General features: G+C 48.3%; 2 protein-coding genes and 1 long non-coding RNA gene across 5 annotated transcripts in view; all 3 read right to left on the bottom strand.

The window, feature by feature from the left end:
* Positions 1-3811, bottom strand: part of ralgps1 (Ral GEF with PH domain and SH3 binding motif 1) — a 171508-nt gene extending 167697 nt beyond the window's left edge. For all 3 annotated transcript variants that reach the window (XM_076270439.1, XM_076270440.1, XM_076270437.1), the window contains exon 1: positions 3517-3811. The gene's annotated coding sequence lies outside the window, so the exon portion shown is untranslated. The remainder of the gene's footprint in view (positions 1-3516) is intronic.
* Positions 3812-5637: 1826 nt separating this feature from the next.
* On the bottom strand, positions 5638-12890 carry LOC143105614 (uncharacterized). Its single transcript, XR_012983508.1, has 2 exons — positions 8609-12890; positions 5638-8525 (listed from the first exon to the last, which is right to left on the bottom strand). It is a non-coding gene; the product is annotated as an uncharacterized LOC143105614 (long non-coding RNA).
* Positions 12891-12909: 19 nt separating this feature from the next.
* The window catches only part of zbtb34 (zinc finger and BTB domain containing 34), a gene marked incomplete at its 3' end in the record, with an annotated part of 24221 nt that continues 22130 nt past the window's right edge, over positions 12910-15000 (bottom strand). Inside the window, exon 3 of the mRNA XM_076270734.1 lies at positions 12910-14592. Within this exon, the coding sequence (XP_076126849.1) occupies positions 12910-14592 (1683 nt within the window). The remainder of the gene's footprint in view (positions 14593-15000) is intronic.

Below are 15000 nucleotides of genomic sequence, written 5' to 3' on the forward strand. Positions count from 1 at the left end.
ATGGGCTTACCTAATGTTCCTGATTGATTAGCTATGGAATAATACAGATTTTACAAGTTTTATTTGCTACTTGCTAGATTGACAAACGTATAATATAGGCCTACATTTAATAAGTGTTCAAAATCAATCTATGGGATTGGGGTTGGTTAGAGCAGCCAAGCTCGTCCAGGGCGGGCACAGATGACTTCCAGGACGGGCCTGGCCCCCCAAAGCCCCCCCATGCCCCCGGGACTGTTTATAACACTCTCTGCCATCTAACACACACACACACACAGGCCTCAGTCGAAGCCATCCTGCTCACACCAATCCATTCCAAACCAGGAACAAGACAAGACTGGCCAGACTTCCACCAGTATCACACAAATGTCTTCACACACACACACAAACACACACACACACACACACACACACACACACACAGTGATTGTTTTTCATAGAGAAGTAAAAACAGAAACTGCATACAGTAGAACACAAAGGGGCTTTTGCAGCGCAGGGGAGATGCTCTGCTCAGTTGTGGTGCAGAGAAAACAAAGCCGTATGTTGTGGAAGCATACTGCATACTTCCGCAGCTCAGCTTGTGCTTTGCGTCGCTCCACGACGCGGCTGCAGACAGGGAACGACGCTACCACACACGCCACCTTGGGGTTTCCTTCTGATAGGATGTTTGAGAATGGCCAACATCTACCCACGCATGCACCATATAAAATAAATATAGAGGACTAAACAAGCCTGCTTTTTACACACACACAGTCACACACATACTTACACACACACACACACACACACACACACTCACACACATACTTACACACACACACACACACACACACTCACACACATACTTACACACACACACACACACACACACACACACACACTCACACACACACACACACACACACACACACACACACACACACACACACTCCAGTGAGACAGGGAGAAGCAAGGGTGGCTGGACACATTCATCATTGAGGTTGGCAGGTCACTAAAGTGTCCCGTCAGTCCTTAAAGTCCAAAATAATATGTGTTTAGCGCTTCTTCTTGTTTTTAACATTTATACTGTTCCGTAGGCTTAGTGGCAAAAGGAGTGATCGGTCCCAGTTCCATGCAAATGTAACAGCTTATTACTGCCTTACAAATGTGTTTTTATCTCACTGAAGCTGAACTGACTTGGACATGACAGAGAGCAGTGCATCTGAGATAGACTATTCTGTGACAGAGAGCAGTGCATCTGAGCTAGACTATTCTGTGAGAGAGCAGTGCATCTGAGCTAGACTATTCTGTGACAGAGAGCAGTGCATTTAAGCTAGACTATTCTGTGAGAGAGCAGTGCATCTGAGCTAGACTATTCTGTGACAGAGAGCAGTGCATTTAAGCTAGACTATTCTGTGAGAGAGCAGTGCATCTGAGCTAGACTATTCTGTGAGAGAGAGCAGTGCATCTGAGCTAGAGTATTCTGTGACAGAGAGCAGTGCATTTAAGCTAGACTATTCTGTGAGAGAGCAGTGCATTTAAGCTAGACTATTCTGTGAGAGAGCAGCATCTGCATCAATGCATCAAATATAAAATGTTATAAGTGTAAATTGTATAAGTGTTAAATATTATCTGATTTAAAAATGGGGTGGCAAGACTGTGTCCCAGGGGTGGCAGCTGCTACCCTTCGCCACCTCGTAGAACCGCCACTGATGACACACAGGACATAGCAGCAATGCATCTCTCTCTCTCTCTCACACACACACACACACACACACACACACGGTATGTGAGATATGGCGCCCATATGTATGCTTGCTACGTGTGAGCAGTAAAACGGGGAGGAGCAGCTGGTAATAACACACACACACACACACACACACACACACAGCTATACATCCATCCATATGTAAAACAGTGTGTGAATGATGCTGGTACAGTAGGTGGGTGTCAGACAGGCGCACGACTAAGACACCTGAAACAGCAGAAAATGACTCCGTTTCTGCAACCTCTCCTCGCCATCTCAGCAACATGCCCAACATTTAATAATTCAGATTACAGTAAGCTCTGCATGCATTTTTAAAGGCCTCAGACTCGCTCCGTGGTGCGCTCAACACACTGAAGGAAGTAGTCCACCTCCACTGCCAGCATCTCGGACTGGGAAACAACTTGGGACACCTCACAATGAATACAAAAGAAGCTCTCTTTAAAGCCATATACTCATTTAACACAGCCTACTTATTTCACCAGTGGTCTCATGTAAATATTCCAAAAAAAAACCTTTCTAATTTCCAAAATAAAGCATTCTAGTTTCCAAATCATTTTTTTCCGGATTATTATTATTTATTGGGCAATAATTATGCCACTGGGTGGGTCAGTCAGTGAGTTCGGCCCAAAGTTGAGCCTCATTCGAAAGCCCATCTCCTCCTACGCACCTTTATCTTCCCCATGAATCCCTGATACCGTGCCGTGAACTGCGCATGCATGCACCACCCTCACATGGTGATTCTATCACACTGGAGAGTGTGTTTACAGACGCGCGCGCGCACACACACACACACACACACGCACAGAGAGAGAGAGAGAGAGAGAGAGAGATAGAGAGAGAGAGAGAGAGCGGTAAATAACTTTAAGTCCGTGATCTCCCTGCGCAGATAGCCTTACAGTCTACAGCAGCAAAGTGAAAGTACCAAGTCCTCCGTGGAGCTTAGCGTGAGTGAGCCTGAGCTAGTTAGGGACATGGGAGGCGAACCAAACTATGAGGCTATGGGGTTGGGAAACGGCATAAAAATGTGTATCACTTGTATTCATTGTTTCTCCAGATTAGCTCACTCACACATTAGGCTCAACTAACATTGCACGTTCATCAAATATAAATGTATTGGCCTAGATGGCTCCACAGCCTAGACAAGATAAATAACCACGGCCTGTTTAAAAGAAAGAACCTCAGCTGTTTAAAATAAGACAATCATTTCATTTGACACTATAATTACTAGGCCAAATACTGAGGGCAATAATTATATCGCTGTTGGCTTGGGTTTATTAAACCATCAGAATGTGATGATGTAGTGTGGTAGGCTAGGCTATGAACTGACATCTCATATTAGCATCCAGCCCACCCTCCGTGCGCTGGAGTGGATGCCGTGTTGAGGCATCTGCTGCTGGCGTAAGATAGGATAGTCAGACTGCTGCAGACACTCCATCCGCTAATGATAACATGCTGCTGTCATCTTTTGACCAACGCATGACACCGGAAGCGGGCTAAACAAATGACATGCCTGTCACATCATAAACGCTATCAAAGTATCCCCATGTTTTCCACTAGCTGCATTTGCTGAGATGAATTATGTGCCACGGTCCTGAGGCAGAAGTCAGAGCGCAACTACACCACCTAGCCTAAACGTTCACCTTATCCTATGAAACTCCTCCTGACGCAAACTCAATCACAGCCGCCGTGTTTCTTGCGGCACGGCACAGTAGGCTATTTACAATTACAAGGGCAACACATTTCAGTCGCAGAGGAGTGAAAATTATACTCACGCTTTATGAGACCGTAGCTTAGGAGGCCGTGTAAATTCCTAGATTTTAGGCTATCCGCAGAATTTAACTCTGTAAAATAATCCGCGATGTTCTGCCACAAAATATATTAAAATTCCGGCTTGACAAGTGCACTGTCTCCCTCGCTGACATGCACCTTGCGTGAGACACGTACGGATATCAATCCAGCGTGATGTTATTCCCTCCCATGCGCATCGCGTTTCCTTGCAACGCACATTTCCATGAAGACTCGGGGGAATATGGAAATGGTGGATTGGTGTTATACGGGTACTCTACCGCCGACAGTAGGAGAAAAGGGGCCCGTGCCAAGGATCTGGGTACCAACACAAGGAAGTGCCAGGTAGGTGTATGTGGTTTGACGGACAGGTGCGTTGGCAAATAGCATCTCCGCTAGCACTGCCAGCTAATCCTACCCACACAGAAAGTAACCAGTGAGTAAATGGGTCAGTGCAGTCGCGCGCAGGTGCTTTTCCCCTCGTGCTGGTACAGCAGAAATCTGACGGGGAGATCGCAATCGGATGGAGGTGGCTCCTCCTGATGACATTGGAAAATGAAACTGTCGCTTTTTAACATGGATAAAATGTTGCCAAATATCTGTGTAACAATTAGCCTACTCAGTTATGCTACAAGCGCTGAAAGAATGGCCTTCTGTGACTGTTGCATTCTTCCAAATAGCCCACCGATACCTGCCGAAACGAAAAACGTCCTAGTCGTAATCAATTCTTCTAACTCAGTGTAAGAATTTAAAACTGGTCTATTATCTATTATTGCTAAAACATGTTGTCCTTACCTGAGGCAAAGCATTTGAAGCCAATACAAAGGATCATATTGGCCCATTCAAGCATGATAATGTTTTTATTGCAATCAGAAACGTGCTATAGGAAAGAGAGAAAACCTTATGGCCTTAGCTCTTAAACAGTTTCATTTCTATACAATGAAGGTCCAACAGGCTAGTGTTTGTTGTAAAACAATTGATTGACTCCAACTATGTGATTCAGCATGGTGCATTTACCTTTTGTTTCTTCAAGAAATACACAATAACATTATAAACTATTATCTTCTCTAGGCTAAATATTACTTTTGACATATATAAACAGTGATTATAAAATCCTACTACTACTATGACTAATGCTGAGTCCAGTGTGCTAGCAAGAGTTAATGGCCTTGGTTCGTTAGCGAAGACCAAATCAAAGGGTGGATTGTTTTATTTGTGGTTACAATGCTGATTTCTGTATGTATTGAACACACACCCAACTGAGAGGCTGGCTAGGGAATTTGAGGGTATCAAACAAATATCTGCATCACCCTCTGCTGGCGTGCTAGTGCAATAGCATGTTAACCTTACATCATTAGATTTATGTACACATCTACAAGTAGGCTAACACAGTATAGGCTATTTTTTTAAACACAAAAAACAGATCCACAAAGAATTTGACAAATCAGCATATTTATTTTACAAACGCATTTTTTTTTCTATTGACATTTCTTTGTATCATAAAAAAGCAATTTACAAGCTTAAAAACAAAAATAAAAAGCAGCACAGAATGATTATGAGTAAAATATATCATTTGAATAAATATATCTTATACTTTTTCATGCTATAAAATAAAGTCATAAATGGCAAGTTAATAGTTACAGCATCAGCTCCAGCTAGCTTCATATACTTCATAGTCTTATAAAACAGTAGAGGTTTGAGGTTCACAGTTGGGTTTGTGAGGTTGTGTGTGTAGTGGACTGCCCAGACGGCAGCTGGCTCTGGCCCGCATGCGGCGCGGATCAGATCGGAGCCTGAGCCAGAGCCTGCTGCTCTCTGGGTGTAGGGGTGTGGGCGAGGCATGGCTGCTCAGAGGGGGAATCCCTAAAGACCTGCAGTGGGAGTTGTGTGTGTTCAGTCACAAACACACACCACACAAGTGTGTGTGCGCGAGTGTGTGTGTGCAACGGAACGTCTTGAGTGGGCCTCTGGGAGACCCCTGAGGCAGATGGTTTTGGAGAGAAGTGCTTGGGGGATCTAGAGCCCCCACCTGAAGAGAAAGTGCACATCAGTCTGGTTTCAGACAAAGACAGTAAGGACCTGCAGCATGTCTGAAATGGCAAATCTGATTCTTTTTTTGTATTTTTTTTCTTTTTCTGAATAAAAGTATTAACCCTGAGTTACTACATCCTGTCTTGCTTTCCTTTTTCTGCATCTGTAACATAATCAGTGAAGACCCAGCAGGTCCTGAGACCAGTCTGAACCGACGAGCTTTCACAATTCACACACACACACGGTGTTGAACTCCTACACGGTCCTTCCCCTCTGTGTGACCGTGAAGGTCCAGGTGGTCTACCTGCACACAGGTGAGGTGAAGGTGCTCATGGTTCTGTGTGACCGTGAAGGTCCAGGTGGTCTACCTGCATACAGGTGAGGTGAAGGTCCAGGTGGTCTACCTGCACACAGGTGAGGTGAAGGTGCTCATGGTTCTGCTGCTCTCCTAGTGTCACTACGCCTCTCATATCTTAGCAAGCCAAACCGTTGCAACTCTGTCATCAATCATTATGTTAAGCCCGCCTAACGACTCTATACACGATTTGATTGGCCTGATAGAAGTTTAATTTTTCGAGCTCACAAGCCAATGGAGAGTTGCTAGACTAGCCCTGGCAGCAAATTTTATTGGGTGTGTCTAGATTTCTAGGCTACCTGTTTTTACCTTTCACTGGTCTTTTGTCTGTGCTGTTCCCCTCTTCTGCCTGTAGATGGGGCTGTACTAAGTGCTCTCTGGTTGCCCACATCACATCATCAGTTTCCTGTTTCAGACTGGTCTCAGAGGAGCACTTTGGGAGTAACCATCCGAGCAGCCAACCTTTCCCACAATCCCCTTCATATTTGACACAGATGAAGGTGTGACATCCGCCAGTGGCCTCGCTCAGACACAAGGATGGACTCTCACTCACACACACACACACACACACTTGTGCTCACATTTCCTCCTCCTCCTGCAGGTCACAAGTGTGTGTGTGTGTGTTACTTGTGGAAGTGTGTTACGAGGAAAAACACCACTTGGACAGAGGTCGCACCTGATGAGCATAAAATCACTCGACCTGTCAAAACAATTCACAAAAGCGTACATCAAAACAAAAACATAAACAAAGAAACAAACGAAAGATTGATATTAGAATCCTCTCCTCCTTCGAGTAGAGTTGACCATCTCCCTGACAACCTGATTCCATTCTTGTTTGAGACGAGACGCTCACTCACACAGAGAGGCTGACAAAAGACCATTGCGCTGTTCTTAAAAAACATTATTGCTGTTGCATATTACACAGTGGAGAAAGAGAATGGTAGCGGAGAAGCTAAGGAAGACTTCCAAGATTTCTCTTGTGTTTTCACTTTATAGTCGTCTAAATCAGTGTTCATAAACTACCTGAAGTTAGTCAGTTTAAAAAGTCTAAAGGACCAGCTGCAAATTCAAAAAGTAGTCCCACAGCCTTCCCTGTAAACACTTCTCTTTGAGTATTTCCATGGCCTACAAGAGTCACCTGGGTTTCTGTGAGGAGATCCGAAGACAAAGAGCGACTTGCAAACAAGAGTGTCATGGTCAGTTGGTTGGTTGGTTTGTAGGAATATCACGGTGCCATTAGTATTTTTGTTTTGTTTTATAAAGCGCATTAAAATCATTTACATGTGTATACTTCCCCCCTCCCACCCCCTATAACATATGAGCTCATGTATACTCTGTAGCATATAAAATCAATAAATAAACCTGACCAGACTAAAGCACCATCCGTAGAGGAGAAGAGTCCTAACGTCTGCTATTTGAGGCGGTTAGATTTGAGTCCCTTTAAGAGGGCGCGGGAGGCATGACAAGAGAGCCCTCGAGAAGAAAAAAAATAAAATAATAAAAAAATAAAAATAAGTTCATCTTAAGTGCATGCCAGATGAGACCCAAAAGTATTAACCGCCAAAGGCCCCCCCCCCCTTGTTTAAGTTCCACAAAAGCGCAAGAAAAAGAAAAGCTCAGATTTGGGTGGAATCCTATAAGATCCTAGAGTTCTGGTGCGGGGAACATGCATTGGCTACAGGGAGAACCGGGTTCCGCATGCAGGGTGTTCCAAGCCCGCCCCTCTCCAACGCTAAAGAGTCCAAAAAGAGGCCAAGAGCTCTGATAGGTCAGTCCTCAGACATTAAGAAAGACTGTGTAAGAAAAGGTTTGATTGTCCTCTAAACGTTTTTTTTTTCTCTCTCTCTGAGACGCGGATGTGTTTTAAGTGGACGGACCTTCTAGTTCATATCTCTGACCGAAGCAAGACAGAGACACACTCTCTAGTTCATATCTCTGACCGAAGCAAGACAGAGACACACTCTCTAGTTCATATCTCTGACCGAAGCAAGACAGACACACTCTCTAGTTCATATCTCTGACCGAAGCAAGACAGAGACACACTCTCTAGTTCATATCTCTGACCGAAGCAAGACAGAGACATACTCTCTAGTTCATATCTCTGACCGAAGCAAGACAGAGACATACTCTCTCACTCTCACAGCTAAAGCTCTCACTTTACATTTTAGCATTTTCCACACATGATTAAAGGACATGAATCAATTCTAAAAGAAAAATGTATGTGCCTGATTGAAAAAGGAAATCTCTGGGTCTATGTTCATTGAAATCTTAATGGACAAGACAGACCAATATTACCAACTATAATCTCATTGCAATAGTAACCTCTTGAATTTTCATACATCTTCATAGTCATCCTCCTCCTCCTCATCATCATCTTCATCATTAGCGCCATTTCCTCCTCTTACACTCTGGCAGTCCCCTCACCGATGTCACTTCCTCCCGACCCGCTCTGTCTAACCGCAGGTTAACGTCCCTTCTTTCTCCCTCTCTGGTCATTACTGGAGACCACAGTCGGAGAGAGAGAGGGGACCCAATCACACTACTGAGAGAAACAGCGTCTCACTACACTCCTAACACAGCCATACTCTACTGCAGCCTGAGGGCCACCACCTCCCAATCACACTACTGAGAGAAACAGCGTCTCACTACACTCCTAACACAGCCATACTCTACTGCAGCCTGAGGGCCACCACCTCCCTGACTCCACTCTACTCTGGCCCAGCGGTCCGATCCAGCCCTGACCCCAACCCGCGTGCAACGACTTCCTGGACCAGGTCGGGCCGACTCGCTAATCACTCGCGCAACACAGCCTGGGGTGCGTTTCCCAAAAGCATAGTTGCTAACCTGTTAGCAACTTAATTGGTTGGCAATGGGAAATTGCATTGCGACCAACAAAGTTGCCAACTTAGTTAGCAACTATGCTTTTGGGAAACACACGCCTGTGCGGGGCCTCACTAACTCTGGTATAACTTTGGTTACCATCGATCCTCCATCTGTTCTCTCCGCCGAACCGTAGACCTCTGAAGTTCACCTACAAAAAAGCTGCCGTATTTGAGATCGGATGTATTGCGATTTTTCCTATGGGAAAATAACAATAACATTTTGCGGGGACACCTTTGTCCTCTACCGTCGAGTAGGTGCCGTGATCTTCGGTACAGTAAGATGGCAAACTTAGATTTTTGCAATGCAACTTGCCATAGGTAGTTAGATTCAATTAACACCCAGATCTCCTTATATGGGCAAAGATGGCAGCTTTGGTAGGCAAACTTCAGAGGTCTATTCCAGCGCACAGGCGACTTATTCAAACGCCACTGGGAAGCAGAATTAACAGTCAAAACAGACTGGCATAATTTCTCAAGGGCAATGTGCAAGTGTGCTTCAGAAACCACCTCGAGCTAGGTAGCTAGTTCCCTACAAATTTGCATTCAGCCACAAGCTAGGCTAGAAAAGGAACATTTTGGCCATGGTTAGCAAAAAAAATAACATAAAACATAAAATAGAAAGCAAAAGCTAAAGTTTGGCTCACCAATCTGCTTGGCGTCATTCGAGCACATGGGATTGAATTTCAGAGAAGGCCATCTCCTCTGCAAGGTTCAGATTTATTCTAAACTCCCTCTAAAAACCCAGTTACACTAGACACACACACACACACACACACACACACGCCCCTCAGGGCCACAGCCTCTGGTGGGTCTAGACCTCCGATGATGCATTCTTCGGACAGTGACTGACTGGACTCAGGACATGAACTTGGATGAGACAGTGAATATAAAAACACGATCAAGTGAAACAAAATAAGGTAAATGAGAAGTGATATCAAAATGACCCTCCCACCAAACCACACTGACGTAAAAAGGCACCCCCACATTTTAAATTTGTTTTAAAAAATATATAATTGAAAACCAAACCCCCAGCTGAGACTTATGACACCAGCTGTAAACAGAATGAATGAATGAATGAATGAATGAATGAACGACTGAATGAATGAAGTGACTCCATCATCTGGAGATGAGATTGATATCATGACGGACCACATAAGCACATGAGGTCATGAGGGCTCACTTACAGATATGCTCTGAATTAATGCATCAATGAGTTAATGAGTTAATGAATACATGAATAGGTGAATGAATCTGCAGCATGGACACAGATCTGATGCTCTATACAACAACACTGTGTGTGTAAGAGCAAGTGTGTGTGTGTGTGAACGGACCACATTGAGATAACACATTACTGTAAAACAAACTGAGTGTGTAAGAACGAGTGTGTGTGTGTGTGTGAACACACCACATTGAGATAATACATTACTGTATTACAAACTGAGTGTGTTACAGCGAGTGTGTGTGTGTGAGTGTGTAAACGCACCACATTGAGATAATACATTACTGTAAAACAAACTCAGTACGGGGTCATTGTTCTATGGCCACACTTAGATGAGCCTTGGAGTGGGCTCACAAGGAGGGAGATGGTCAGAGAGAGATGGTCAAGGGAATGAGCAGGTGATAGCGGCTCTGTTGCCATGGGACACGCGCGTCACCTGAGTGTGGTGGTCTGGGGTGCGAGCTGTGACCTTCAGCTGTGGCCTTGGGCGTCTCTGAACTAAGCGCAGCCAGAACCCTCTGGAGCAGAACACGGAGGAACCTGCACCAGAGCCTGGACAGCTGCTGTGTAGACGAGACCGGCGCAGAACCGCGCACATCCGCACGCGCTTACTTCTCCAAACAGCCCCCAGCTGCCTCACAGGAAATTAGAGAGGAGTTTTTAATTTCGCCTATTACTGCCTTAATCCTTCTCTTAGGTGGACGCAGGGCAAAGTGTTCTTTCTCTCTCTCACACACACACACACACACAGAGAATATTTATTCTCTAATGAAGCCAAACAACAGCATATCTGCCCCTCAGACCGGACGTGTTTTGGGCCAGTTGCCCCTGCCCTGCCCCCTGCCGGCGCTGACGCATAAGGCGGACTTGGGTTCCACCTCTGGGACTGGACCATGAGGATCCGAGGGAGCTGGACGATGGCTGCTGCACCCGACCCCATGTGCCACCCTTCTGCAGACTGACCTTAACTTCCACATACAGGATCAGAAAAAGGGATTTGATCTTAACGTGACGATGATGAACGAACGAACGAACAGACACACACACACACACACCTAATCATCATCTCCTATTATCTTTAGCACCATAGTCTGAATCCACATTCCGCGCTTCCCCAGAGGTCCAGCTTGACAAGTGCACCATTAGTGTGCGGGTCAGAACCTCTCTGGAGGCAGCGGCCTGGTCCGGTTCGACCCGACACCCCAACTGGACCCAACCGACACTCCACAGAAACTACACCAGTAAGTCCAATAGGAAGCCGTATAAAAAAAGAAAAAAACATGGAAGAGAATATTTTTTTCCCTCTTTCTTAACATCATGAAAATGCGGCTGATTAGAAGCCCAGAGTGAGAGAATGAAGAGTTTCTTCTGAGCTGGAAGAATAAGCTGAAGTGTAGTAAATGCTGATATAGCAGAGAAAACATACTTTATAAATCATGACAAAACTGAGGCAACACCACCACTAAAACCAGGAAAGTGTGTGTGTGTGTGTGTGTGTGTGTGTGTGTGTGTGTGTGTGTGTCTGTATGTGTGAAGAGTTATTTCTGAGTTGAGTGAGAAACTGAGGCAGATAAACGGAGTTGTTTGTGCATTGATTAGTTGTTCATAATGAGGAAAACTTGGTTCTTGCTACCAACTGGACATGTTTGTTTTTTGAAAGTATAAACATTAAAAACGTCTGTCGTGGCCTTACAGACACGCTCAGAGTAGAGGTCTCTCGGTTGATTGTTTACCTTCTCTTGGCGCCCCCCCCTTCGCCATGTGTCCCGGCCCTCCTGGCATGGTCACAATCCCACACTGGACACCTGGCCAGCGACCAGGCTACTTCACCAAAGGATATAAAGGCTTCAAAAGAGAGGAGGCTCTTGCCCACTGTTTGGCAATGTGAAACAAGACAGACTCTAAAATAGCTAAACCAAACGGTTTCCCGTACGCAGATATGCATTTGCAGGGGCTGTGCTGAGACGACAAGCCCCGAAGTCCTGTTGAGTTACGGTGTCGGTTGGTGATGAGGTAGAACTCAGGTGGGAGTTCCGAGTCTTGTTTTGAACTTGTAAATACTGTTATGAGTATGGTATGTTGTGTCATGAGGTATTGAATGAATGGACGCGTCGCTCAAAGCTTTACACTGGCTGAAAAAAAAAAAAAATCTGTTGTTGGTGGAGAACGAGCGACCTTCCGCGGCTCGACTGTGCAAAGCCAGGTGGACATGTGTTGTGGCGAACATCTTATCGAGCTTTCACATTATTCCTTATTGCAACATGCCTATATTACTCTGTAAATATGCACTTTAAATGGAAATATAGATATATATATATAGAGAGAGAGATAGATTTATATTTATATATATATATATATATATATATATATAAAAAAAACAAGTTTGCCATGATTTCCGAGGAGGTTGTGATTATCTGGCCTCCCCTGTCAGACTTTTCCATCCCTTTCAACACAAATCTACTTTTAGGACAAAAGAAATCTCTAAAATTCTGTTGTTTGACAAACATGAACACACATAAAGATGCTGAAAGGGAGGTTCACTTTCGGCCCGCAAGCTGATTTTGTAACAAAACAAAACAAAAAGAGCGACTCTTAATGCTTCCTCAGGAGAGGAGGAGCGACCAAGCGAAGCGCAGCTCTGCCCTCTTCGCATTCCCTCCTCCTCCTCCTCCTCCTCCTCCTCCTCCTCCTTTTCTTCGCGCTCTCTTGCTCTCGTTCCTGAAGTCGCGTCAGGTTGCCACGGTTACTCGGGGCTGCGGCGGGCGCTCTCGTCGCTGTTGTTGTCGTTGCCCGGCGGCTCCTCGCCGTACGTCTCCCCGTAGGCGGCGGCGGGCACTCCGCTCTCCGAGCCCTCGTCGGCGTCCCTGCTGCTGCCCCCGCCCCCCCCCGCCGACGCTGCCCGGGCGCCCCCCCCTCCTCCTCCTCCTCCTCCGTCCAGGGGCTCGGGGGAGTGGCCGTGGTTGGCGGTCCCGTCGGGCGTGGCGGCGCCCATGTGCTTCTTGCGCAGGTGCTGGTTGAGGGTGCCCTGGAAGGGGAAGCACTTGCCGCACAGCTGGCAGTGGAAGGGCTTGTTGTCGGTGTGGCCGCGGATGTGGTACTCCAGCTGGTCCTTGCGCGTGTACTTCTTGCCGCAGAACTTGCACACGAACGGCGTGATGCCCATGTGCAGCCGCATGTGGCGGTCCAGGCTGCCCTTCTGGTTGAAGGACTTGCCGCAGTAGATGCAGATCAGACGCTCGTTGTACGGGTACCACTGCTGCCCACCGCCACCGCCGCGGAGGCTGTGCTCCCGCGCGTCGCCCTCGAACTGCCCCGAGCCGTCGCCCGCCTCCTCGATCGCCCCCGCGCCGCCCTTCAGCTGGCTCAGCACGTCGGCGGGCAGGGGCAGGGCGCGCTTGGACCGCGCCCGGCCCCCTCGGAAGCCGCCGAGCAGCGAGCGAGAGGGAGAGGGGCTGGACCCCAGGCTGAGGAAGCAGGGGGCGGCGAGTCCGGCGGCGGCCGCCGCGTACGAGTAGCCACCAGGGGGCGCCGCCAGCACCGGCCCGTACGAGCCCACGCTGACCGCCAGCACCTGCTCGCCGTCCACCAGCTCCGTGTGGTAGCCGTCGTCGCCCGTGGTGGACGAGCTGTCCGACTGGCTCGGCCGCTCGGCCTTCTCCAGCTTCACGTGCACGTCCGTAACCTGGCCGTCGCGGCCGATCAGCTCCACCTGCTCCGTCTCACCCTCCATGGACGCGTCCTGCTCCGAGGCGGCGCCGTCGCTGCTGCCGCGGTCCGACTGGGCCTCCTCCTGCGCCAAGCCCGCCGCCCCCTGGTGGACGAGGTGGCTACGCGACGCGTGTCCGGCCGGGAGCCGCGAGCGCGGGTAGTACGGCGGGGAGATCTGCGTGGGGTTGAGGAACAGCCCGCCGTCCTTCACGCCGTTCCGACGGGCCCTGGACGAGCCGGACGAGCCCTCGTCGGGGGGCGGCGGGGAGGTCTCCTCGTCCGAGGCCGCTGCGCGGTGGTGGTGCAGCAACGCCGCCGCCGCGTCCGTCGCCATGGCGATGGCGCCGGGCGGCAGGTGGATCTTGGAGTGGAGGCCCTCGAGGATCTGCGTGCACTTGTCGATGACCGCCTGCATCTGCAGGAAGCTGGCGGCGGTCAGGAAGCTGACGATGTCGCGCAGGCGCAGGGCCATGCGGCCCGTGTAGCAGAAGGCCAGCAGCTGCTCGAACACCTCCGGGTTCTTGATGACGGAGATGGACAGGCCGCTCATGGTGCCCAGCGCCGAGTGGTCGCGGAAGTAGGGCGAGCTGGCCGCCAGCACGGCCTTGTGGGCACGGAAGGGCTGGCCCTGCACGTGGACGATGATGTCGCAGAGCTTGCCCTGCAGCCGCAGCTCGTTGAGCTGACTCAGCACGCCGCTGCTGAACTCGGGCACGTCCAACTCCACGTAGCCGCCGCCCGCCACCGCCTCCTCCATCTCGCACGCCGCCGCCACCGCTGCCCACGCCGACGCTCCGCCCGCTACACCTGCTGCTCCGCCCGATGCACCTGCTGCTCCGCCGAGGGTCTCACCTGTGATAAGGACAGCCTGCAGGAGGAGGAGAGGAGAGAGGGAGGAGAGAGAGGGAGGAGAGAGGAGAGGGAGGAGAGGACAGAGAAAGGAGAGGAAAGAGGGAAGAGAGGAGAGGAGAGGGAAGAGAAAAGAGAGGGAGGAGAGAGGAGAGAAAAAAGTCAGTTGGAGAAAAGAGAGAGGAGAGAGGAGAGAAAAGAGAGGGAGGAGAGAGGAGAGAGGAGAGAGGGAGAAGAGAAATGAAAATAATCAATCACACAGAGGATTTGTTCATTTGTTTCCAACAGTATCCCCGGAGGTGCCTTGAGTTCTCTGACTCCATCAACAATACACACACACACACACACACACACACGCAGGGGGGGTCCTCAAAGGCTCAAATACATTGATGGACACACACACAGCGCTGAAATACTGCTAAGGTTT

Source organism: Alosa pseudoharengus, unplaced genomic scaffold, assembly GCF_046254945.1.
Source record: "Alosa pseudoharengus isolate Yale_2024_CS ecotype anadromous, Long Island Sound unplaced genomic scaffold, YU_APseudo_1.1 YU_APseudo_1.1_scf_6, whole genome shotgun sequence".
In the NCBI taxonomy this organism is placed as follows: Eukaryota; Metazoa; Chordata; class Actinopteri; order Clupeiformes; family Clupeidae; genus Alosa; species Alosa pseudoharengus.